At 53.3% G+C, this 25,257-nt stretch overlaps 1 protein-coding gene across 1 annotated transcript; it reads right to left on the bottom strand.

The window, feature by feature from the left end:
- Nucleotides 1-16,559: 16,559 nt before the first annotated feature.
- Nucleotides 16,560-24,901, bottom strand: CYGB (cytoglobin). Its single transcript, XM_004374131.1, has 4 exons — nt 24,724-24,901; nt 19,378-19,609; nt 18,873-19,036; nt 16,560-16,654 (listed from the first exon to the last, which is right to left on the bottom strand). The coding sequence occupies exons 1-4, from the start codon at nt 24,864-24,866 to the stop codon at nt 16,621-16,623; spliced, it is 573 nt and encodes a 190-aa protein (XP_004374188.1). The 5' UTR covers nt 24,867-24,901; the 3' UTR covers nt 16,560-16,620.
- Between the last annotated feature and the right edge of the window lie 356 nt (nt 24,902-25,257).

The following is a 25,257-nucleotide window of genomic DNA, read 5'->3' as shown; positions in this document are numbered from 1 at the left end:
CAGATTCGACTACATAGACCCTGCCAAAGTCTGTGCCACAGAAGCACCACAGACAAAGTTAAAATACAGCAACTGGGAGGAAGTATTCGCAACGTATGTAACTGACAAAGTATCAGTACCAAGAATCTAAAAAGAAGTCCTCCGAATCAATTTAAAAATGACAAAATAGTCTAGGGGAAACCTGGGTAAAGGGTGTTGTTATTGTTAGCTGCCATCAAGGCTGTTACAACTCCTGGTGACCCCACGTGTGGAAAGTAGAACAGCTCCATAGCGTTTTCAGGGCTGGGACCTTTTGGAAGCAGATTGCCAGGCCTGTCTTCCAAGGCACCTCTGGGTGGGTTCCAACTGCCAAACTTTCAGCTAGTAGTCAAGTCATGTCTCCGCCAGGGCCCCTTTGGGCTAAGGATAAGAGCATATAATTCATAGAAGATTAAGTGAGTTTATGAGAAGATGTCCAACCTCCCTAGTACTTAAGCAAATGCAAATTAAACCTCTGCCAACCCCTAATGGCCGCATCTGGGTTTCTAAGTGGTAGCCACCAAGGAGCCAGGGCTCCCTAGAGAAAGGGCTGGCTCCAGGTCCGGAGCAGGCAAAGTGCCTGCGGCGCCTGGGAAGGCTTGCTGGTGGTGCAAAGCAGAGAAGCTTTCCAAGATTAATGGGGTCAAAAGGGCACAGTAACCAGCTGCCAGGGACCCCCGCTGGCCAGACTGTAGCAACTTGAGCCTCCAGAAGAAAGATGATTGTAGCTGATTAAAATACACCGGATTTATGAAAATCCACGTGTTCCTAAGAAACTCGAAAAAGAGAAATCCAGAGGAACCCTTGGGGCCCCATCGAGGTGTTTATTAAACACGTGCCTTACTTTGAAAATTGATAAAGGAAACAAATCAAGCATTGATCCCGGCTTCCCAGTAGGAGCTGTATCTCAAGGTGACCGAACACCCCCAGTTGAGGAAGGCAAACTCTGCTTCATAGAAGAATCCCTGCTGCCTTAGTTGTTTATGGCTGCATAACAAATTACTTAGCTGCTTGAAACAATGACCGTTTGTGTATTATCTCACAGTGTCTGTGGGCCAGGAACCCAGGAGCAGCTTAGCGGAGTCCTCAGGCTCAGGGTCTCTCACGAGGTTTCTGCTGAGCCTGCGGTCATCTCAAGGCTCAACTGAGAGAGGATCCCCTTCCAAGCTCACTCACTCATGGGTTGTTGGCAGGATTCAATTCCTCACCGGCGGCTGGACTGAGGGCTTAGTTTCTCACTGGCTGTTGGCCAGAGGCAGGCTGGCTTCATAGGTGGGTGACCCATGAAGTCCTACAGGGCCCCATGCTCAGAAGGGGCCCCTGTTTGGTTAAACGCTCCGCGGTCGCCATCTTGAACTTCTGAATAATTCTATCTTTGAACTTGTGTTTTGTGAGTGAAGTCCAATGGGACAATGGAGCCTGCAGGTGAGCAGAGGAGATCCCAGCCATTGGAGTGCTATCATCACCATCTGCATGAAGCATTGGAGGTGTCCTGTAGGCACAGGATTCGGGGGGACCCACATTGTGTGGGAGTTCAGCAAGATTCAAGGAGAAGGTGAGGTAAGTGTACTGAGGAAGTCGTCAGCTTCCACGGTATGGATGAAATGTGTGAATATCAAGAAGTGAAATAAAAACAGCTGTTTGTTTTGCGCAGCTTTTCCACAGTACTGGTAAAGACAAAATACAGTACAATCTGCATATACGAGTCACAAACTATAAATTGTGTAGTTTTGAGGATTTTGTGTACAAATTAAATGACCCTGTATTTCCATTTAAAAACTGGCATTGCTTAAAAGCTTGCAAGCTGCCATCCAAGGTACAATTGGTCTCCATTCACCTGGAGCAACAAAGGAAGAAAGAGAGTAAGGAATAGGAGGAGGAAATGGAATGTGTGGCTAATTGCCTCCATGAACAACTGCCATGAGACCAGAAGAACTGGATGGTGCCCAGCTACCATTACTGAACATTTTGATAAAAGATTCTATAGAAGAATCCCTATCAAAAGGGTGAGAAATGCAGAACAGGATTTCAAGTTTTCATGGAATCCAGACTTTCTGGTGCCATAGAGGCTGGATGAACTTCCAAAACTATTGCCCTGAGATAATCTTTAAACCTCAAATCTTAAACTAAAAGTATCCCCTGAAGTCTTCTTAAAACCAATCATTTAGCTTAGCTAGTAAAGAAGGTCGGCCTTGAGCATTGTGTTATTTTAAGATCTATCTATATGGGACCAAACTGACAACAGAAACTCAAAAGGATAGACGGGAATCTTAGAGGGCAGTGAGTTTATGTTAACGGGGAGGAACAACTCGGAAAAGGAGGGTGAGAATGGTTGCACAACTCGAGGAATGTAATCAGGGTCACCGAACTGTACGGGTAGAAATTGTTGAATTGGTGCATGTTCTGCTGTGTATATTGTCAGCAACAATAAAAGTAAAATAAATTATATAAAAAACTGGCATTGCACAATATAAAGATGAACCGTAAAATTCATGCTAATAATTTAAAATTTTATTTTTCTTAGCATGGCATGAAATAGCAAATAAAAACCAAGTCAAAGGAGACCACGGAAATCAGGAAAAGCTTTATATTTTAGTACCTTCAGTGAAGGAGTCCCTGGGTGGTGCAAACAGTTAAGCACTTGAGTGCTAGCCAAAAGGTTGGGATTCGAACCCATCCAGAGTCACCTCAGAAGATGGGCCTGTCGATCTGCTTCCGAAATGACACGGCCTTGAAAACTCTACGGCGCAGTTCTACTCTGCTTACATGGGGTCGCCGTGAGTCGGCATGGACTCCATGGTAAGTCACAACAACTCTTTCTTTCTTGCAGTTTTGAACAAGGAGACCCCGCATTTTCATTTGTATTGGTCTTTGCAAAGCATGTAGCTGGCCCTGGCGAGGCCTCCTCCAGCTGCTTGCCACCTGGGTCTTTCCATCCGGGAGCTCACAGCACAACAGCTGGTTTCCATCGTCGGATTGAGTGAGCGAGTAAGAGAGGGCCAGCAAGATGGAAACCAGTCTTCCTGTAACTTAATCTCAGATGTGTGGTCACCTTTGCTCTGTTGTGTTTGTTAGAAACAAGTCACTAGGTCCGTATGCTAAGTGAAGGAAGCCAGACAGAAAGGGCCACATATTGTATGAGCCCATTTATATGACACGCCCAGAAGAAGTAAATCCACAGAGACAAAGCAGATTAGTGGTTACCAGGGGCTGGGTGGAGGGAGGAATGGGGAGTAGCTGCTAATGGGTAATGAGAATGTTCTGGAACTAGATAGAGGTGGTGGTTGCATAACATTGTGAATGTAAGAATACCACTGAGCTGTTGACTTTCAAGTGGTTAGTTTTCTGAAATGTGAATTTTACTTCAATAAAACTGAGGAACGGTTTTAATTCTCCTGGAATCCAGATTTCTGGGGTCTGTGGAGTTGGGGTGACCTGCCCAGGCCATTTGTCCTTAGATGTCCTTTTGAACCTTGAGCCTTGAAGAAACTGGTCTCTTAAAAGTCATCTTTAAGACAAACAATGATCTCGCTAATTAGTAAGATCATTTTGCTGTGGGCATTGTGCCCTTTTGAAGAATTCAGTCAATTTCGGGAAACAAGCTCCAGGGTCTGACTGGAAGCTGTGTTTTAGGGTAGATTGTTGCTATGAAAACACTGTTCTGGCCCCGTTTCCGTGGTGATGTTGATGGGGTGAGGTATAAGAGTCTGGAAGTTTTCTCGTCTTCAGAACTCTCCTCTGACTTCCATACCAGATCTTTCCTGGTTCATGAACTGAAAAAATAAGGCTAATGAGTTCATATATACAAATTTAATATTGTGTCCTGGTTAGAATGGGAGAAAAATGTAGAGCAAAACCCAAATTCATAGAGAAGACCAGACCCCCGAGACTATCACCCTAAGATACTGTCTTGGGCTGGGTTCTCTAGGGAAGCAAAGCCAGTGAAGCATATAAATATATATACCTAGAGAGAGAGATTTATATCAAGGAAATGGCTCACGCAGTTGTAGAGGCTGGAAAGTCCCAAGTCTGTGGGTCAGGCTGGAGGCTTCTCCTGACTCACGTAGCCGCAGGGCTGGCAAACGCAAGACTGGCAGGTCAGACAGGATGGTTCTGACTCACAGGCTGCAGAGACCGATGAATCCCAAGATCAGCAGGCAAGATGGCAGGTAAGCTGCTACCTCAAGTTCCAAGAACCGTAGGTCAGAGAAGAGGAACCAACTTCAGGATGCAGAGCGAGCAAAGCTAACAAGCCTTGCCGGGAAGTCCACCTAGACTGGCTGGAGGCCACACCCCCAAGGAAACTCCCTTTCAACTGATTGGCAACTCACCGCAGATCCCATCATGAAGGTGATCACATTATATCAGATCTCATCATGGAGGTGATTACATCATCCTACAACTGCCAAACTGCATCATAAGTGCCAAACCACTAGGAATCATGGCCCAGCCAACTTGACACACAACCTTAACGATCACAGATACCCTTTTAACCTGGAACTGAAGCCACTCCCGGAGGTCACTTTTCAGCCAGATAATAGACTGGCCTACAAAATAAACAATAACACCTGTGAGGAATGTGCTCCTTACAACAATCAACTGTACGAGACCAAAGGGCAACATTTACCCAAAAGCAAAGATGAGAAGGCAAAGGGGCAGGGAAACCGAAGGGATAGAAACAGGGCCGGCGGGGTGGAAATGACTGTAACCAACGTCACGGAACGATTTGTGTGTGAATTGTTGAATGGGAATCTAATTTGCTAAGTAAACTTTCACCCAAAACACAATAAAATATTCAAAAAAATTTAATATTGTGAAGATTTTACTTTTAACAAAACAACAACAAAAAATCATTAGGTCTAGCCCACACTCGAGGGAAGGAGATGCTACAAGGGCATAAATACCCAAAAGAGAGGGCTAGAGTGCTATGCTGGAGAGGTAGTCAGGGAAGGCGTCTCTGAGGAGGTAACATTTGAGCAGTGGCCTGAGTGAAGGGAAAGCGGGAGCTATGAGATGGTGCAGGGGGAGAGCATTCCAGGCAGAAGTGAGGGTCACTGGGGGCCATCTTGGAGACTGCCGACCACACTTGCCAACAGCAGTGGTAAAAACAAACACACAGACAACCCTTGCTGCCGAGTTGACACCAACTCAGGACAATGTCAGATTAGAACTGCACTCCATAGGGTTTTCAAAGACTGTAATCTTATAGAAGTAGATCGCCAGGGCTTTCTTTCAAGGCACTGCTCTGTGGATTCAAACCGCAAACCTTTGGGTCAGTAGCAGAGTACAGAGCGCGCCACCCAGGGACTCCTTTATAACGGCAATGTGACAATACTTGGTTTACCCATTGTCACGAATGTGTCACAGCAACGCAAGATGTTGCTAACAGGAAAAACAGTGTGTAAGGGAAGGAGTATAGGGGAACTCTCTGAACTTCCTGCCCAATTTTTCTGTAAGGCTACAAGTGCTCTAAAAAATAAAGTCTCTTTTAAATTGCATTAAAGTATTATTTACCTTGATTCCTGAATTTCTTGGTACACCTTAAATCTTGCCTCACTCGCCTTATCCTAGCCCCACACCTGACAGGTGAGGCGCATGTCCTCATGGAGCTGATGTGCTAGTGCGGGAGGCAGACAAACTAAAAGTACAATGTCAGGTCAAGTTCAGAGCAACGAGGAAAAGTAAAAGAGGTAAGAGGAGAGAGTCCCAGGGTGCTATGTTAGAGAGGTGGTCAGGGAAGGCTTCTTTGAGGAGGTGATGTTTGAGCAGTGGCTTCAGTGAAGGAAGGGAGGGAGCCATGAGATGATGTAGGGGGAGAGCATTCCAGGCAGAGGAAATAGCAAGTGGAAAGGCCCTGGGACAGAAGCATGCAGCCACGTTTGGGAAGCAGCAAGGAGGTGAGAGCGAGGGGGAGCATGGGGGAAATAAGGCTGGAGAGATCAGCCAGGGCCAAATCATGGCGGCCTGCGGGGCCAGCCCGGGACTCTGCATTCTGTTTCTGTGTAATAGGAAAGCTTGGGAGGGTTTGGATGGGGCAGGAGGGGATGTCATGACTTGATTCACACAGTGGATCTGGCCGCTGAGTGGAGAACGCCTGAAGGGAGTGACAGCGCAAGCCAGAGACTGGTGAGGAGGCTTTGCAGCCGCCCAGGGAGAGATGATGGCTTCCTTCCCTGGGCCGTTCCAAACTGGGGACCAGCCAGAAGTCCCTGGGAAGGTGACAGGCACGGATGTGCTGGCACCGAGTCAACCACTGTTGGCATCCTTAAGTGAGCTGAGCACAAACCCACTTACTGTGCAAGCTCAAGGGGGCTTCTTCCTGCCCAAAGGAATCTCAGCAAAGCCAGTATGTATGATATGATCCCAACCCAAACCAAACCCATTGCCGTCGAGTCAACTCTGACTCACATGCTCTCGACTTACTGGGAAATATTACATACATATACACGTGCATATATATGCCACGTATAACGTGGGTGTGCATAGAGAAAACACTGAAAGTGTATGCACCGAACTATTAACCCATTACCATCAAGTCAATTCCAACTCATAGCCACCCTATAGGACAGAGTAAGTAGAACTGCCCCATAGGGTTTCCTAGGCTGCCACATCTTTCTCCTGAAGAGCAGCTGGTGGGTTCGAACCGCCGACCTTTTGGTTAGCAGCTGAGCTCTTAACCACTGGACCACCGGGGCTTGTTCCACCAAAACATGAACCATGAGGGAACGCAGGTAATTTCTATTTCTTCTTATGCTTTCCTCTCTCCCGAATTTCCCACAATGATCATACATTGTTTTTGTAGTTGTCCAAGGGCCCCTAAATGCTATTTTAAAAATTACATATAAAAATTTAAAGCCTCATAAATGTTTTAAGGTGTACAAATCGGGGAGATTGGCTGAGAGTGATGGATTGTGGGTGAGTTCTTTGTCTCTCTAAATTTTCTGAAATCCACTTAATTTTTTTTTTTTAACATAACAAATTATTTCTTTTAACAATGAACAGTACTGCACGCTCTGTTTTGGACTTAAATGAGGCCAAGGACTCATGTACCCCCACCGCCCACCCCCACCTCCGCCCTGGGACAGCCCCTCCCCTCCTGCCCTCTCCCCACATTGTACCCCCACCCTTGCTGCAGAAAAGGGCTGGGGGAGGTGGAAGATGGGGAGGTGGGTTCCTCAGATCCCCAACTGGAATCTGAAGTCTATTTTCCCACAGAAAAACATAAAACGCAGGTCGTCGTTGAACTAGGGGGTTGGTTACTCAGACATGTCCACTGTGTCTGGGTAACCCTTGGGGGCTGCTCTGGGCAGCAAGCGTGTTTTACTTCCTGTGGGGAAACGCGCGCTGGGACCCGTCCATCGCCCGTCTTGTGAGGGACCCAGGGCTAGACCTGCCCAGGCTGCCCCTGCACAGTTATTCAGGGGCCCCCAGCCCTCAAGGCACTCGCTGGAACTTGCCACTCCCCAGGGGGAGAAACTCACGATTGGTGCTGGCTGCTCTCTCCCTTCAAGTCCATGGCTCACATCTCCAAGAATCACATACTGTCCCCTCCCTATACGTTCTACCACTTGGCATAATAAACTCACTTCTCTCCCTGCTCCGAGAATTGTCTCACCTCCCTTCACCAAAAGGTTGGCAGTTCAAATCCACCGGCTACTCCCCGGAAACCCTATGGGGCAGTTCCACTCTGTCCTACAGGGTCGCTAGGAGCTAGAATCGACCCGACAGCAACGGGTTTGGCTGTTTTGCCTTTCTCTCCTCAAGCCTCCTAAACACCCACATCCACCGGTAACGACTCATCCTTCACCGAGAGACTGTCTGCCTGGGATGTCCTCGCCTGCCCTCCTTATGTCTCCCCCAGCCTGTCCAGGTGTGTCCCTTAAGGGTGGCCCCTTCTTCCTCCTCCAGCACTTCCCTCCTGCAATCCTCCTCCTCCACCTGCCCATCACCTTCCTCTTCAGGCCCATGACCTCACAAACATGCTCTGGCATCTGCTGCTGACTGCTGGCATCTCCTGCTGACTGCTGACTCTGTGTCCTCCTCTGCCCTGTGCCTCTCCTCCCCACCCACACCTCCCCTCCGTCAGCCTCCCAGGCCCCCCCCCAGCTGCTGTGAACAGCCTTGTCCCAGTCCCCATGTGACACCGCCTTGCCATCTGTCCTCGCTCTTCTGGACCTCACAGCAGCCTGGCACAGCTGGCCACAGCTCCTGGCAACACTCTCCTTGAGTCTCCTGCCCTCCTCCCACTCCCTCATGCTCCTCCCTTCAGCCCCCAGAGGCAGAGGGCTCCAGGGCTCTGGCCTCACCCTCTTCCCTTCCCACAGCCTCTGTTTTTAATTTAAGATTTAAGGCTTAAAGATTATCTCAGGACTATAGTGTCAGGGGTTCACCCAGCCTCAATGGCACCATCCACTTCTTCTGGTCTCACAGTAAAGGAAGTAGTTGTTCGTGAAGGCAATTAGCCACACATTCCATTTCTCCCCTTGATGATCTCATCCAATCCCAGATTGCTGTGCTTCAGGCTGGAATATCCAATGGCTCCCAGACATCTTCACATTGAGTGTGGACAAAGCAGAACCTGGATTTTCCTGCCCAACTGTTCTTCCCTGGTTCTTTCCGATGAAACCTGGCGACTCCCTTCACCATGTGACGCAAGCCCAACACCCTGGAGTCATCCTCAACTGTGCTCTCTTTCACTCCCTGTGTAGTAAAGGATTTAAGCCTGCCCAAAGAGAGATCTGGCCTTTGTCCTGGCTCCTGGGAAGTGCTCTCTAAGCCTTTGGAATATCATGTCTGATAGGAGTGTCTTTGTCTTAGTTTGCCTATTGGTTGTGGATCACATCAGACAATCTAACAATGTGATTTAGGGTGGTGGCTTTGGGTCACAACCCTTGGATGGTCTGGATACTGAGGTCAGCCATATGAGCGGCCAGCCAGGTTTACACGGTTGAGCCCCGATGAAGACTCTGAACTTCCTGGGTACGTCAGTGCCAGACTGTCGGATGCCCACGGGCTAAGGAGCTTGGACTGTCTTTGTGAGGTAACCTGGAGCCACTAGAGATTCTTAAACAGGAACAGGGTCACTTTTGTCCCCAGCAGATAGAGCTGGCAGGGAGACTGCTGCGGGGGGTAGGGCTGAAGCAACGAAGGCCCGTACCAGATGATGCAGAGGCCGGGGAAGAAAAGGACAGAGGGTCAGATCTGAGCGTGGTGGAGGGATCAATAGGACTCACCCTCTGGTCGCTGTGGGGTGGGGGTATCACGACCATGAGGTTGGAGCTGGCAGGAAGTTGTCTGGGATGCTGTCTCTGTCCTTTGCCAAAAAATATTGAAATTGACCCTTGGTGCTAGTACTGTAGCAGAAGCCATGTTCTGTATCTCATGACCTGGCCCCCTGGCCATAGCCGATTGGACCACAGGAGGGCACCTGACATAGGGCAGCCAATGGCCTTGAGGTGGCCTCGAATGAGAGCTTTGTCCATTCAAAGGAACTGAGAAAGACTGGACCAAACCATGTCTCTCTGCTGGGGAGTTTGAGGGCTTGTTCCTCGGTAGTGGGGTGAAGTGGGAAGGTCGAGAAGCCAGGATGAGAGGGTGAAGTCCCAGGGACTGGGCCCAGCTCCACTGCTGAGGGGCTTGGTATTATTGTGCCTGGAGCTGTGCTTGCCCGTCTGCCGCCCAGTTCCCAAACCACACCACAAGCTCCTGGGTAGTGTGCTGCTGTCCCTTCACCCAGGGAGGCAGGTCCTGTGGTTTTTCCTGATTCCCAGAGACTTTTACAGAACAGCCCTCCTCACTGCGGGGACCTGAGTGGGCCTCCGGGACTCCTACCCTGGTGCGTTAAGCTCTTTTGCCGTAAGGATCAAATGAACAACTAAGAAACCTATTTTCCCTGGTGGGGGATGGAGTGGAACTTTTTTGAGATGAAAAACGACTGGGGTCTTAAATGCTGGCAAGTAGTCATCCAAGGTACAATAATGGTCTCTATTTGCCAGGAGCAATAGAGGACGAAGGAAGTCAGAAGTAGAAGGAGGAAATGGAATGTGTGGCTAATTGCCTCCATTAACTACTACCCCCTTTGTCATGAGACCAGAACTGGATGGTACCCGGCTACTAGTCCTGAACATTTTGATCAGAGATTCTGTAGAAGAATCCTAATCAAAGGAGGGGAAATGCAGAACAGAATTTCAAATTCTTATGGAATCTAGACTTTCTGGTTCCATGGAGGCTGGATGAACCCCTGAAACTATTGCCCTGAGATAATAGTTAAACCTTATACCAAAAGTATCCCCTGAAGTCTTCTTAAAACCAAACAATAGTTTAGCTTAACTAGTAAAGAACACCTGCCTTGAGGGTTGTGCTATTTTAAGATCTATCTATATGGGATCAAACTGACAACAGCAACTCAAAAGGGTAGATAGGAAATTTAAGGGGCAGAGAGTTTATGTTAATGAGGAGGAACAATTCAGAAAAGGAAGGTGAGAACGTCACTGAATGTAATCGATGCAGAAACTGTTGAATTGGTCTATGTTCTGCTCTGTATATTCTCAACAACAACAAAAAGTAAATTATTGGGAAAAAAAAAAAAAGAAGCGTTTTTCAGGTGGAGTCCCTCAAACAGGACACACTAGGACTGGGCCGAGGATTAGGGTGAGTTTTTCGGCACCTCTTTAAACTGGGGTGTCAAGTTTAAAAAGATGCCAAAAAACTCAGTCATCAAGATAAATAATATTTAAATACAATATTTTAAAAAATCAATATTAAAACAAAAGATTAACGATGATCAAAAGGTTGACATTTTAAACAAAGATAAGCTGTTGTTTGTTGGTTTTAAAAACCCCACATAACTGTCGTGTTCCCCTCCACCACCACCAGGTGAGTTCGTAAGGGTTGACAAGGCAAGCGAACAGATTGCGCAAGTTGGGGCTTTATATGTAGTCTTTTTTTTTTTTTATTTTTGGTAAAACATTAACTTTTCCCACTTGGTTCAAAATATGGGAGGTTATTTTGCTAAGCGTGTGTAAAACCCCAAAAAAACTAAACTCAGTTGATTCCAACTCACAGTGACCCCATAGGACAGAGTAGAACTGCCCCATAGGGTTTCCAAGGAGGAACTGGTGGATTCAAACTGCCGACCTTTTTGTTAGCAGCCAAACGCTTAACCACTGCACTACCAAGGCGCCAAGTGTGTATAGGGGCACACATTATTTTTTCTTTTTACCTTAGGCTCCAATATGACCCTGCAGGGTGCTGTCCCCGACATGGTCCGAGATGAAAGCTTCCATCCACGTGGAAAGAAGGACGTCAGATGGCAGCTGGGATTTATATGTATCAAAACTAGCTGGTTTTCAGGAACACAGATACTTGTACACCAATGTTCATTGCAGCGCTGTTCACAATAGCCAAAAGATGGAAACAATCTCAACGCCCATCAACAGATGGATGGATAAACAAAATGTGCTCCAACCATACGATGGAATATTACCCCGCCGTAAAGAGAAACGAAGTCCTGATATCTGCCACAACATGGATGCATCTTGAAAACGTTGAGTGAAATAAGGCAGTCACCAAAGAACAGATATTCTATGATCCTTATATGAAATCAGCAAATGTACAGAGACCAAAGAAACCCTGGTGGTGTGGTAGTTACGTGCTACAGCTGCTAACCAAAAAGTCAGTAGTTCGAATCCACCACCAGGCACTCTTTGGAAACTCTACGGGGCAGTTCTACCCTGTCTCTATCGGTCGCTATGAGTCAGAATTGACTCGACAGTAATGGGTTTGGTTTGGTTTTTTTTAATAGAGACCAAAGTTTATTAATGGTTACCAAGGGTAGGAGAGAAGGGGAAAGGGGGAGTCTCTACTTAGGAGGCACTGATTTTCTGTTGATGGTGGTGGGATAAGACGGAAATGGTTGGGGGGATGGTTGCACAGTGCGATGAACGTCATCAGTGTCACTGATTTGTATACGTAAAACATGTTAAATTGGTGCCACCCAGGGACTCCATATATACTTTTACCACAATAAAACAATTAAAAAAAAACCCAAAAACTAGCCATTTTTAAAATGTAGACTTAAGGGTCTCAGAATGGGAAGAAAATGTAGACCAAAATTCAAACTCACAAAAAAAGACCAGATTTATTTGTCTGACAGAGACTGGAGAAACCCCTAGAATAAGGACCCAAGACACCCTTTTAACTCAGTACTGAAGTCACTCCTGAGGTTCACCTTTCAGCCAAAGACTAGCCAGGCCTATAAAACAAACAATAACACACGTCGTTCAACCATGTATATGAGACTAAATGGGCACACCAGCCCAGGGGCAAGGACAAGGATGCAGGAAGGGACAGGAAAAGGACAAATGGAAATGGGAAACCAGAGGTCAAAGAGAGTGTAGACATATCTTGGGGTTGCCAACCAAAGTCACAAAACCATTTGTGTATTAATTGTTTAATGAGAAACTAATTTGCTCTGTAAGCTTTCATCTAAAGCACACACACACACACACACACACACACACACACACACACAAAAGTAGGCTGAAGAGCTTAGAGGAGAGGTGGGGTCAGCCGCGGAAGCTGGGGACCCCAGCTCCCCCCCACCGCTGGCGTCAGGGCTGGGGAGCAAGGTGGAGACAAAGGTCGGCGGCAAGCATAGACTGGGAGTGGTTGTCAGGGAACGCGAGTTTGAATGCAAATTTCAGGACTGCAGGCCGGCGCTGCCTCCTTTACAAGTGAGGAGGAAGGTGGCGCCTTGGGAGGCGAGGCGTGGGAGAGGAGGGAAGGTAGGAAGGTCCCTTCCCCAAGGCTCCTGCAGAAGCGTCCTCGGGTGAAGTTCCCGTCAGGGCCATCAGGGATCGCTGTGGGGCCGCGCGCGGCCAGGACGGCTTTGTGCCGGGAAGGCGCGCAGCTTTCCGGCCCCAGGCTCTTCGCCCCACTGCTGACACCCCATCGTTCACAGCCTGAGCACGACGCGGGGCCTGACCCAGTTGCTCAGCTCTTCAGCGAGAAGGCCACCTCTGGGTGGAGGGAAAGCCCTAAACAAAACCCCAGACATCGCGCTCCCATGCCCGCGCCCTGCAGCCCTGCAGGGACACCTGGCCCTGCCCCCGCCCAGCATCCCCTCCCTGGACCTTGCTTTTCCAGCCCCGAGGGGCAGCCCCAGCCCTGGTCCCAGGTGAATGGCTCATTTCCAACGCCCTCTCTCTAGCGGCTAGGGAGAACCTTTTGCAAAGGCCACGTTCCAGAAGGATTCCAGTTTTGATTGGTTCAGAGGCTCCTTCTCCGTCCCCTCACGCCAGCTGAAGTGAAGTGGGAGCGGGGCGGGGGGTGGGGGGGTGCTTTCCTCTCAGAGACCATCCGCGACCTCGGACGCCCTTTCTCCTCCCGCTCGCCGCGCCCCAGGCCCTGCTCCAGCTCAGACTGGGCAGAGTTCACCCAGGGCCGTGAGGGCCCGCAGGACACCTAGTTGCTTCTGCCTTGTTTTCCTTTGCCTTCTGCCTCCTGAGATTGGCCCCGTTCATTCGCCTCTCTGCCCCTTTCCATCTCTGCCCTTTCTCTCCCAGGGCTCCTTCTTCTCTCCACTGCCTCCCGAGGGCCTCCCAGTCACTGTGCCCTGACCTTCTCCCTGTCCCCAGCCCTGGGCACAGCTCGGTGGCCTACCTCTTGCTCCTCCCCTGGTATCTGCCTGGTAAGGCTGGCCTCACGTCCTCTCGTTTTATTTTTAATCAAATTTGAGGTATAATTTATATACGCAAATCTACACATTTTAAGTGTCAGCTTGACAAGTTTTCATGAATATATGCCACCATTTCTGTCACCCCAGAAAAGTCCTATCCTTCTGCAGTCAATAACCCCACCCGCATCACCTGACCCAGGCAATGACCGATCTGGTTTCCATTTCTATAGATAAGTTTTACCTGAAGAGCCCTGGTGGCACAACCGTTAAGCGCTCGGCTGCTAACTGAAAGGTTGGCAGTTCAAACCCACACAGGACCTCCGTGGAGAAAGACCTGGCAAGCTGCTCCCATAAAGATTACAGTCTAGAAGGCCCTATGGGGCAGTTCTGCTCTGTAACATGGGGTCGCTATGAGTTGGAATGGACTTGATGGCACTTAACAACAAGTTTTATTTGTATAGATGGAATCATACAGAAGGTAATGTTTTGCACCCTTATTTTAATGAGGGGTGACGAAGGCTCAGGAAGCTTGGCAGCCATGCCCAAGGTCGAGTCTGGCCCCGAGCCAGTGTGCTGTCTCAGACAGCCTTGCCCACGCCACCCTCTCCATCGGCACGGATGTCCTCGCCTCACACAGCTCGCTCTTGGCCCGTGTGCTGGTCTTGCTTTCTAAGACTTGGATTTATTTATTCTTTGGACATCTCTCGAGTACCTCGCCGTGCCAGGCCAGGAGAGGAAGGTGCAGCCTGCATTCGAGGACTCACGGTCTGGGAGACAAGCCTCGTCCTCTGTGTCAGCTGAATCTTCCCAGGCAGGCCGGAGATCTCCCAGGGGGAGAGACTGCTTCCTGCTTCTCCTGCAGCCCCCCCGGGGGGTGGTGACCTCCTGGTCCCTCCTCAGGGAGCTGACGCTGCTGACTGCTGCCTCCATCCTGGGGTGGGGGCTGGGCAGGCTGTGGTGCACAGGATGGAGGGCTTGGGAAGGGGGTCTGGGAGCTGGGAGCTCAGAGAGGGAGTTGGGGGTTTATGACTGATAAGAGTTGGCTTTCTCAGCCCCCAAGGCTGGCCCACCACCTGTAACTTGAGCACTGGGGCTGCACTCGGCGCTCCCCGTGTGGAACGCCCGGGTTCAGGTCTAGAAGATCCAGGCTGATCCTTGGCTGTATCCCTGCAGTCCCTTGGTGGCACAGACAGTTAAGCGCACAGCTATTTGCTGAAAGGTTGGTGGTTCAAACCCACCCAGAGGGGTCTCAGAAGACAGGCCTGGCAATCTGCTTGAAAACCCTATGCAGCATTTCTGCTCTGCACACATGGGGTCGTCATGAGTTGGAATCAACTCGGCGGTAAATAATGACAAAATCACTACTCTGGCAAACAGGGCCCTTCTGAAAATTTCTCCCTGATCCCTTCTTCATTTCTCCTGTCCTCACCAGGGTAGAGATTTCTAAAGCAAAAGATAAGAAGCACGCTAACTTTTTAACAAGCATAGACCCATCCCACTGGAGGCCCCCAAACTCCAGCTTCTAGTCTCCGGCCCTGTGTTTCTAATTAAGAAGGTGCGAGGCCCCAGAGCATCTTAAACCCCAACTCAGAGAGGGACCTATGACCAGCCAAGGCTGAGACATGGAGGGGGGGTCCCCCTTGTTGGAAGCCTTTCAAGAAAAAGCCAGAGCTCAGGACTGAAGAGAGACAGGCGGGCGGCAGGTGGCAGAAGACCAAGAGAACGTGCACAGATACAGGAAGAACGGCCTGTTTAATGACACGGCTGCCTCTGCTTACGAATGTCAGAGACTACAAAAGGCGGTACACGCATGGCTGCATGAGAGGGACAGGCAGACACAGGCACAGCAGCCACAGCAGCAGAACATCCTTGAGGACGACACACGTGACCAAGGGGCACACACGGGGGGTTGCCCCCAAGGCTGACCCAGATGGGTGGACAGGACTGTCACCAGGAGGGGAGGTGGAGGGAAGGCCCCTTGGCCGCTGGCCCCACCGTCCTGCAGCCCGGACCACCCCCCAGGGCTGTCTTAGTGGCAAAGGCAGGTAGGGTTGGCCTCTGAGGTGTCTTCACAGAAGCCCCTGCACCAGTTCCGTCATCCTGTCTGAAACTTCTGACCCTCTGTCTGCCCTTGCCCGCTCTGGGGCAAGTTGGTGAGCCAAATCCCTTGGTAGGGAGGGACCTCAGGAATGCAGGGATGTGGGGAGCTGGGGCCAGAGAGAATGAGCTGGGCTTTGCCTGTTGCTGGGGTCACCCCATCCCTGCCCATCTAGGTCCAGATCCTCTCTATGCTGATAGAAGACCCCCACCTTTACCAGGCCCCTCCATTCTCTGCCCAGATCATGGCCATGTCCCCTCCCTGACCCACACACAGATGGGCAGAGCCGAGCCCCTTCCAGTGCCTCTGGGCCCTGCAGATATACATTATAGATATGTACGTGTGTATATATATATATATTATCTATTTATATAGAGATTGTATATAGACTATATCCGTATAGACGGTAGATGTGTGTACATGAGACTCTAGATAGGTGATGTGGAGGCCTGCATGCTGGTCGGGCCAACGGAGGCGGGGCTGGTTTCTTCCTGGAGAGGTTTCTAGACCTGTCCCTGCTCCCCGCTGGCTGTCAGCTAGGTCTCTCTCTAACAATGAGTAGAAAAGCTAAGAAGGGTGAGCCCAGCTCTGCCAGGAGGGCCCCCGACCCCACAGGCCGGCCGCCAAGGTCAGCATTGGGGCAGCCGGCGCCACCTCCAGGCAGCTCCAGGGGACTGCGGCCGCGGCGGAGGCCTCTCTCCAGGAAGTCGAGTCAGGATTCCTCCAGCGTTCTTGGCACCCAGGGACAAAGGGTCAAGGAGGGTCTTCAGAACTCGGCCTTCTGCTCAAGGTGCTGCCAGGGAAGGGGGAAGGAGGGAGGGGGGTCCTACGGCCCCGAGGAGGGTACTGTGGCCGGTGGGCTGCGGACGAGATAGGAGACGGAGGTGATAGGTTACAAGGGGCAGGGAATGGGGCCCAGGAAACCTGGGGGGCAGGATCTGGGGACGGCACGGCAGGACCCCAGGACACTGTGCAGCAGTTGAAAGCACGCCCACAGAGGCAAGTTCTAGTCCCTCTCTGGCTACACGTGGCCGTCTGAGCCCCCAGCTCTTTCTTGCTAAAATGTGAGTGATGGCTGCCCTGCCCGGCTCCCTGAGGATAGCCTGACGTAAAATGCAAAGCACCAAGCAAGAGGGAGTTCTTTTCCCACCCACTCTGCAAGCCAGTACATACTCTTAGGTGGTCTGTCTGCACGCCTCCTCGTCACCTCTGTCACGCAACCCCTTTGCTGGAACCCCCTCCGCACACCACCACGTCCCCTCCTCCCTCCACACTCTTGACTCCTCCGCCCACGTGAGAGCTCACACACGCTCAGGCAGAGACAGTTCAATAAACAGGGGCATCCGGCCCACCACTGCTGCCCTGATAAGAAAAGCTGGATGGAGCCTTCTAGAACTCTGCTCTTTAACTCCATCGCATCCATTAGGACCCTGGCCGTGTGTTGGGTCTGGAGGCCAGGCCGGGGGTCCAGGGAGATGTGCCTCCTTGGGGGCCCACAATTGTGTTCTCAAGAGGCCAGAGTTGGGGGGTCTAGGGTGTAAGGGGATAACCTAAGAGTGGGGTGCCAGGCCCAGAGGGGCTGCAGCTGGGGGAGCAGGGCCCCGGCCGATCACCATCACAGCCCATCTCCCTCCTTCCAGAGAAGCAGAGACAGGGGCGGATAGAAGATTTCGGCGGTTTCCTAATATTTGGGGCTTGGCGAGATCTAAGTCCCTGGGGTCCAGCTGGGAGGGGTGGGGGGGCCAGGGCGTCATGTCGGGAAACGTTTCCATGTGTTTCTGATTCATGGGGGCCTGGCTGGGCCAGCTCTGTGGTGTCCACACCCCCTCTCCCGTCCCCCTAGGCCCCTGTGAAAGGCTCTCTTCTCTAGAAGCAGGAAGTCTTGTCTCCTGCTGTAAACAAACGCATCCCTGGCGGCAGAGCCTGGCTGGGGGGAAGCAGTGGGAGGGCAAGCCCCCTTCCCTTCTAGTCTCCCCTCCTTGGCCCCTGCTGCCCCCGTCAGCTCTCCAGGCCCTGCCGGTACCCTCCTCGGGCAGGTAAACACTCCTGCTCGCCTCCTGTCCACCCGGCTTAGGGCTGGCCAGGGCCAGCTGCGCACATCTGGAGCTGGCCTGGCTGCAGCCAGCCATTCCTGAGGCCCTCTCCTGGGGGTGCTGATGCGGGGGCAGGAGCAGCTTGGGGCCAGTGTGGTCAGCGGCAGGAAGGTCAGGAGGTCTGGCCTCCCAGGCCGACCTCAGGGGACCTCCCCCGCGGGGCTGGGCCCGGAGGCCTGTGCACAGGCGGTTAGGGGGCTTTGGGGGCCAGCATGGAGCTGGGGGAGGGTGCCGCGGCCTTTTCCATGGGAAACCGCTGGGAACGTTTCTGGATAACGCGTGTCCTGAGCTGCTGGCTGACCCCTGGTTCCCATTCCCGCCTCCGCCCCTCTGCTCCTGGGCTCTGGCTCCAAGTGCTCCTTCCTACTGGGCCCGGCCTCCGCCCCACCATTCAGCTCCCAGAGCAGGCCGCCCCTCGGGGGCCCAGGGAGGCCGGAGCGTTCCCAGCCGCCGTGGCATCGAGGGGGAGGGGGGCTGGCTCTCCCCTCGTGCTCTGGGTCAGCTGGATCCCTGAGGCCGGTCACTCTCCTCAAGCCGTCTCCTGGACACCCCCTTGCTAGTGTGCGAGAGAGTGACCCCCACACAGGCCCGCATGGGCCAAGGCCCACGTGTGCACGTGCGTGCCACTGCCTCGTGATGTTCCTGGCCCCTGTCCTTGGTCACTGGTCAGCCTTGGATGAGCACACAGCCCCATGTGACTGGTACCCAGGGAGGAAGTGGCTGGAGCTGGCCTGGGTGGACTTGGAGCCTCAAGAGCAACCTTCCTGCCAGGAACCCGCTGGCACCTCTGCCCTGGTGGCCGTGGTCTTGGGGTGTTCGAGGGAAAGGGAAGCATTTGGCCTGGGGCTCCTGGCTGTGGACAGACCAGCGTAGGGGCCCTGGCCATTTCCTATCTTGCCTGTCCTTAAAAGCGTCAGACCCCAAATCCGGCCTCCCCGACGCGGTCCTGCCCCAGCGGCGCCCAGCCCACCTGCCCCTTCCTCACATGGTGGTGTTGGGGACCTGCTGTACCCAGCCCACTTCCTTGTAGGCAGCAGTCACATGGCTGTAGATGAGGGCACGCAGCTTGGCCCAGGCTCTCTGCGTCTCGGGTGGGAAGTCATTGGCAAACTCCTCGGCAACCACCTCCAGGATGACCCCAGAGAGGATCTAGAGGCAGAGGGAGGAAGGAAGGGTGAGTGTCTGGGCGCCTGCCCCCAGAAGCCCAGGGACCCCAGTGCCCCGTCTACACCGCCTCTGGCCGAGGGGCTCTTTCAGGGCACACCTCCTGGCGACTCAAGGAACCAGGCATGCTCAAGACGAGGGCTGCCCGGCACCAGCCCTCCACCTGCCACCCTTCCCTACCACAGCTGCTCCAGGACAGGCAGAGCAGCCTAGTGGTCACATCTGCTGCCTGCGGGAGCCCTGCTGGCCTGCAGGCTGCTGGGGGTGCTGGAGTGGAGCAGGGGAGTGGTGGGGCACAGGTTGGCAGCACCGGTCCAGGTACGTACCTTGAAGTACACAGGCTCCACCTTGTGCTTGAGGGCGTGAGCTTTGCCCACGAGGGCCAGCACGGAGGACACCTTGTCGGGGTCATGCAGGTTCTCCACAACCGTGTTGAGGGCCCCCATGACCCGGCAGGCATGCTTCCGTAGCTGGGGACTCCGCTCCATTTCCAGGGGATCCACCATGTGCTTGAACTGGCTGAAGTACTGCTTGCCCGATGGGAAGTTCACAAAGAACCTGGCCAAAGGGAGGGAGGTGGGTGCTGAAGCAGGAGGCTGCTTGGACCCCACCCAAAAGTGACCAGGGCTGGGGAGGCAAGAGCCTTCCCTACTTCAGTAATTATCTTCACTGCTATACCTAGCTGCGCCGCAAACACAGACCCTCCCTCTGTCCAAGCTGGTTTATACACAGCCCCCACCCAGGATCCGGACATTTCCATCCACCAGATTTGCTGAGGCTGCCGGCCTCCTCTCCCAGGCCTCCCCTTCCTTGCTTTTTTCCTCCTTTCCAAACCCGACACACCCTTCTAGACCTGCCCCAGTCACAGCCCAGAGGGGAAGAGTTTGGGTTCTGGATTTACAGGCCTGTGTGACCTTAGACAAGTTATTTAACGTTTCTGAGGCTCAGTTTCCACATCCATAAAATGGGCATCTTTGTTCCTATCTCATGGGTTGTTCTGAAGATTAAATGAGAAACTGCATACAAAGTCCTCAGCACAGTGCTGGACACATGGAGGCCCTTACTATAGTAAGATTACATCATTCTTTATAAGCCAAAAAAGGCCCCAGTTACTTGGCTAAGCTGGCTCGGCCAATGAGGGGAAGAAATGAGACCCAGCCCTCTCTCTCCCAGCTCTTCACTACCCTGCTCCCCTTATCGGCCTGCAGTAAATATTGATCGGTTGATTTAATTAAAGCTAACAATTGATTTTTACCTGCCTTATGCGGCTCTCTAATTACTTCCTGTCACCAAGTCTTCTCTCCGCAATGAGACTGTGAACTTGGAGCGACGGCAAGTCTTCCTAGCTCTCGCCTCTTGCCTGTCTAGTTTATCTGAAGTGGTCTCGTTTCCCTAACATACCACTTTGAGGAGGTTGCTCTCCCACTCAGAAATATTCAGTGACTCCCCACTGTCCTCCAAAGTCAAAACTCAACCTGAAATTCCAGGTTTCTTGCAAACTGTCCGACACACTCTTCTCCAGCAGTATGTCCCCTTTCTCCCTGCACTCCAGCCATCTCTGCTCCAGCCCAGCAGCTTCACTCACTGTTAGGAAAACATTCCGCACGCATGCCAGCCTTCCTCGACACAAAGTGGAACGCCTGTCTCACTCTCTCCCCTCGAAGACTTGCCTCCCCTGTCCCTGCCCAGACTGGCCTGGTCTGTTGCTTTCCCTCAAGCCCATCTGTTCCTCTCAGGTGTCCTTCCAGCTGCTGCCCTGTGTGTCTCAGACTAGTTACCACAACCCCAGGGCTGAGCCCAGGCCTCGTGTCCCCTGACCCATGGCCCCAGCCCAGGGTCTGGGGAGACACTGATGACATTGGTATCTCTCTGCCCACTGGGCCTCGAGTCACGCAAGGCGTATGCAGGGACTCGCTCAGAACTTACGTAACTTAACTGACTCCTCAGAAAATACAGGGCCGTTTCACGCCTTTGGAGTGTCCCCTTTGTTATCAGAGAGAGCTGATAATTTGCCAAACCAGCCCTTTGGCCAGGACTCACAGATCTGGAAGCCGGAGCAGATGCAGAGAGCATGTGGCCTGGGCCACCCCTTCGGGTGACAGAGCTGCTACTGGCAGGGGAGATTCCGACAGTGATCAGGGCTCAGTCCACGTGGAGACCAGAGAGGCCCTCCTCAGAGGCCGAGTGTGACCTTGGGCAAATCATTTCACAGCCTGTCTGGCTGCAAAAGACAGAGGAGTCCCTTCTGCTCCAAACTTCACAAATGAGGCAATGCGTCTGAAAATATACTGGAGTGTTCTGGAGAAGCGTTGTAAAAACCATAAAACCAAACCCACTGCCATCAAATCATTTCGACTCATAGCGACCCTATAGGACAGAGTAGAACCGCCCCATAGCGTTTTCCAAGGCTGTAATCTTTACGGAAGCAGACTGCCACAGCATTCTCCTACGGAGCAGCTAGCTGGTGGGTTCCAACTGCTGATCTTTCGGTTACCAGTTGAGCACTTAACCACTGCACCACCAGGGCTCCTTTAGGAAATAATAAAATACAAAACCAAACCCTTTGCCGTCAAGTAACTTCTGACTCATAGCGACCCGTAGGACAGGGTAGAACTGTCCCATAGGGTTTCCAAGGAGCAGCTGGTGGATTCAAACTGCCGACCTTTCAGTTAGCAGCTGAGCTCTTAACCATAAATACCAAACCCGTTGCTGTCAAGTCAAATCCGACTCATAACTTCCCCATAGTTTCCAAGGAGCGCCTGGTGGATTCGAACGGCTGATCTTTTGGTTAGCAGCCATAGCTCTTAGCCACTACACCACCAGGGTTTCCATGGTCCCTATAGGACCGCTTTGAGTTGGAATCGATTGACGGCAATGGGTAACCATAAATAGGGAACATTTATTGAGCCTGTACTATATGATCTCATTAATCCTTGCAATATCCTTCTGGTGTGGCACTGTTTTACATCCACCTTATGGATTAGGAAATTGTCCGCCCAAGGTGGCCCAGCGAGCTAGGCGGTGGCACTAGGAAGGACCCAGAGAGGCCTGCTTTATAAGATGCTGCACCAGGGGTATCATGGCCCAGGACCCAGGCAGATCTCCTGCCTCCATGCCCAGCACCGCATATACAGGCTTGAGCAATGACAGTCCGGGAGACCCAGCCCAGGGCCCCTCACTGGGCCAGGGGAGGCTGGGGGCCATGAGCTCTGCCCCTTCTCTCCCCCGCGCCTCTACTCCTGACCCTCCAGCCCAGCCTGTGCTATCAGGAAGAAGCTTGGGGAGAAGCCAGTCTTGGGAAGTTTCGCAGCTCCCAGAGGCATCTGGGCTTCCAAGAGAACCAGAAATAGGCTTGTCTAAGTGTGAGGGGGAAGGTGTCAGAGTTACAACTGGGTGGGGAGGCTTCGCAGAGCACGGGTGTTCCCTCGCTCCCTCGCGGGCAGGGAGTGGAGGTGTGGGGGTCTGGCTCCAACCTTCAGGCAACTCCTCCACGACCACCACTGGCTACTCCTGGGGTCGGGGTGTGGCCGCCGGCTGCCTCCTCCTTGGCTAGCAGGCTGATAAGAGCTGAGGGCACTGGCCAGGCCCAGTGAGGGGTCGGAGGGTATGTCTCAGGCTCTAACAGGGCTTTGTCTTTGTGGATGCTATATGTTGTGTGAGGGTGAGCAGGCAGCTGTGGCAAGACTGGGGGGCGCAGGATCTGTGGAAGGGGGCGCAGGATCTGCGGAAGGGAGACCCCCACCATCAGAGCTCATCAACTGTGCCCACTGGAAGAGAAGAGAAGGAATGTGGCAGGAGGAGCTGCAACGGGCCCCACAGGGGTGGGGTCAGGTGAAGCACAGACAGGCGGTATCAGCAGGTCCTTTCTAATTAGTTAAAACTCTCCAGCTCTCTCCCACTTTCTGGGATTAATGGGGGACCCTCCTCTGAGCACTGAGCACTTTAGTAAACACCCTCCAGCCCAGGCCCAGCCTCCCCTAAGTGTCAGGCGTGGGGAACTCGAAGGGGGTGTAGACAGAGAAAGGAAGTCTCGCCAAGCACTCCACTATCCAGAAACAGCCCTGCCCTCAGTGTGCAGTCCCTTCCCCCGGCTGCCCCCACTCCTGCCCCACTCCTGAGGAGCTTCGGTGGTACCTCGGGAAATAGATCTCGGACACGTCCCCTCTGTGTCCTCGCTGGCAAATGGCAGAAGTTGAGACAGATGACCCCAGAGGTCCTTCGGGCCTCTTCACTCTGGGGGCCTTGCCTCGCACACGGCCCTCCACGACAGATGCAGAGGGGTGCGTCTGCAACTCTGCTCCCCACTGCGTGCGGGGGTGCTCGCATGTGCGGGGCTGCATCTCTGGTGTCTGAAGCCTCCAGGATCTGAATCCCCCTCTCACCCCCCAACCCCAGCCCAGGTGGGCTCCTGGGCCTGGGAGGACAGCGTGCACTGCCCAGACTGCTGCCCCTTCCCCAGGAGCCCTCCTAAGCTCCTCCGAAGTGCTTCCCTCACTCCTTTTCCCTTAAAACTGTTTCTAAGTTGGAATCGGCATGGATACGGCGCTGGGTAGGTCCCGGGATGCCTGGGGAAGGCAGAAAGGAGAGAGAGAGTGAGGGGGAGAAACAGCAGCTGAAGTTGGGCCAGGGGAAACGGGCATGCATTTCAGCGAGGCTGCACCCCTATCTTCAAAGAATAAGACTGCCCTGCTCTGCCCTAGATTTGAGGCTCCCCCTGCCAAGGACACAGGGTGAGGGCGAGCATGGGTGGGAGTCTCTCTGCCTGCACCCCAGCGACCAGCCCGTGTGGGAAGAAGGCACTGGTGTGTAGCTATCGTGAGTGACTAGCTCATGGGGCTTGGTGACATTAAGTATATAGGAATAGGGTGTGTGCACCGATGTGTAGGTGTGTCAAAAACCGTGTTACCCTACGTTTTTGGGTCCCTGCGGAGAGTGTGGTGCCTGAATGACCCCTGATCCCAAGATAGGGCCTTTCCTCCCTGGGTGGGGGTTTTAGGCTGGGGCCCTGTCTTCCTCCACCCAACTCAGCAGGAGTGTACCTGGGGGGCCTGGGGGCTTCTCTGCTCACCTGTCCTGGCCTCTGGCTCCCTGCTGGCCCACGCCCTCCAGGCTAAAAGGGGCAGCTGGGAGCACTGAACCTGGGGGTCTACTCCTGATCTCTGCTCCCTGGGTCTTTGCTTAACTCTTCCAAGAGGCTTCGAACAGGGGCTGAGCTGAAGAGGGGGGCTGCTCCCCTTTGCCCCCCTTCCTGGCTGAGACTCAGTATTCCCATCTCTAAAATGGGAGCCCCCACTAGCCCCATGTGAAGGAGGGTAATATGTGCATGGGTAAGGGCAGGGCTGGGTGGCTGGGCGAGGAGGTGCTGGAGAGAAGGAGTCGGCTGGCTGGGCAGGAGTTCTGAGGCCCGGGAAAGGAAAAGGACAGAGATGCCCTCCTTCTGCGTCTCCTTCCTCGTTCCTGGGGAGCCCCGCGCCCTGGAGCCAGGAAAGGCTCAGCCAGGGCTTCACCCACCCCAAGGCGCCCCACGCTGCCCGCGCCTCACCGGCCCTGGCCTGGCCCCAGTCGCAGCTGGGGAGGTGGCGCCGGAGCTCGGACCCGGGCCGAGCCCGCCCCTGCCCGGAGCCGCTGCCGCGCTCCCTCCCCGGGCCCGACCGGGCCGGAGCGACACCTACCTCACCAGGATGGCCACCCCCACGTCCTCGCAGTTGGCATACAGCCGGGCCCACGTCGCCTGCACGGTCTTCCTCTCCGCCTCGGACAGCTCCTCGCTCCGCTCCCTGCGCTCAATCTCCATCTCGCCCAGCACTTTCTCCATGAGCAGCTGCAAGCCCGGCCCGGCTGGCTCGGCGGCGGCGGGGCGCGGGGCGCGGGGCCGGCTGCGTGCGCGGCGGGCGGGCGAGGGGTAGAGCGCGCCGGAGGGCGGGAGCGTGTCTGTGTCTGTGCGCGCCGGGCGTGAGTGTGTGTGTGTGTGTGTGTGTGTGTGTGTGTGTGTGTGCAGGGTATATGTGCGGGGGGCGGGGGACCGCGAGCGGGGGGCGGGGATGTGGTCTGCAGGAAAAAGCCTTAAAAAAATAAAGACGCTCGAAATCCCCAACCCCGTGTCGCCAGCCAATTCCGGCAAGGTGAAGGCTGGGCGGGGTGGGGGCGACGCTGCTGGCGCCCGCCCTCCAGGCCGCCGCGGAGTTGGCCGCCCGGCGGGGCGGGGT

Source organism: Trichechus manatus, unplaced genomic scaffold (genome assembly GCF_000243295.1).
Source record: "Trichechus manatus latirostris isolate Lorelei unplaced genomic scaffold, TriManLat1.0 scaffold00028, whole genome shotgun sequence".
NCBI classification, from domain to species: Eukaryota; Metazoa; Chordata; class Mammalia; order Sirenia; family Trichechidae; genus Trichechus; species Trichechus manatus.
The sequence above is the reverse complement of the archived record's forward strand: the minus strand, read 5'-3'. Positions and strand labels throughout refer to the sequence as shown.

Coding starts and splice junctions, on each gene's coding strand:
- CYGB (XM_004374131.1), bottom strand. CDS start 24,866: ATGGAGAAAGTGCTGGGCGAGATGGAGATTGAGCGCAGGGAGCGGAGC. Junction 19,610..24,723: donor GGGGTGGCCATCCTGGTGAG/GTAGGTGTCGCT, acceptor CCCTTTGGCCAG/GTTCTTTGTGAACTTCCCAT. Junction 19,037..19,377: donor TGGAGCCTGTGTACTTCAAG/GTACGTACCTGG, acceptor CTCTGCCTCTAG/ATCCTCTCTGGGGTCATCCT.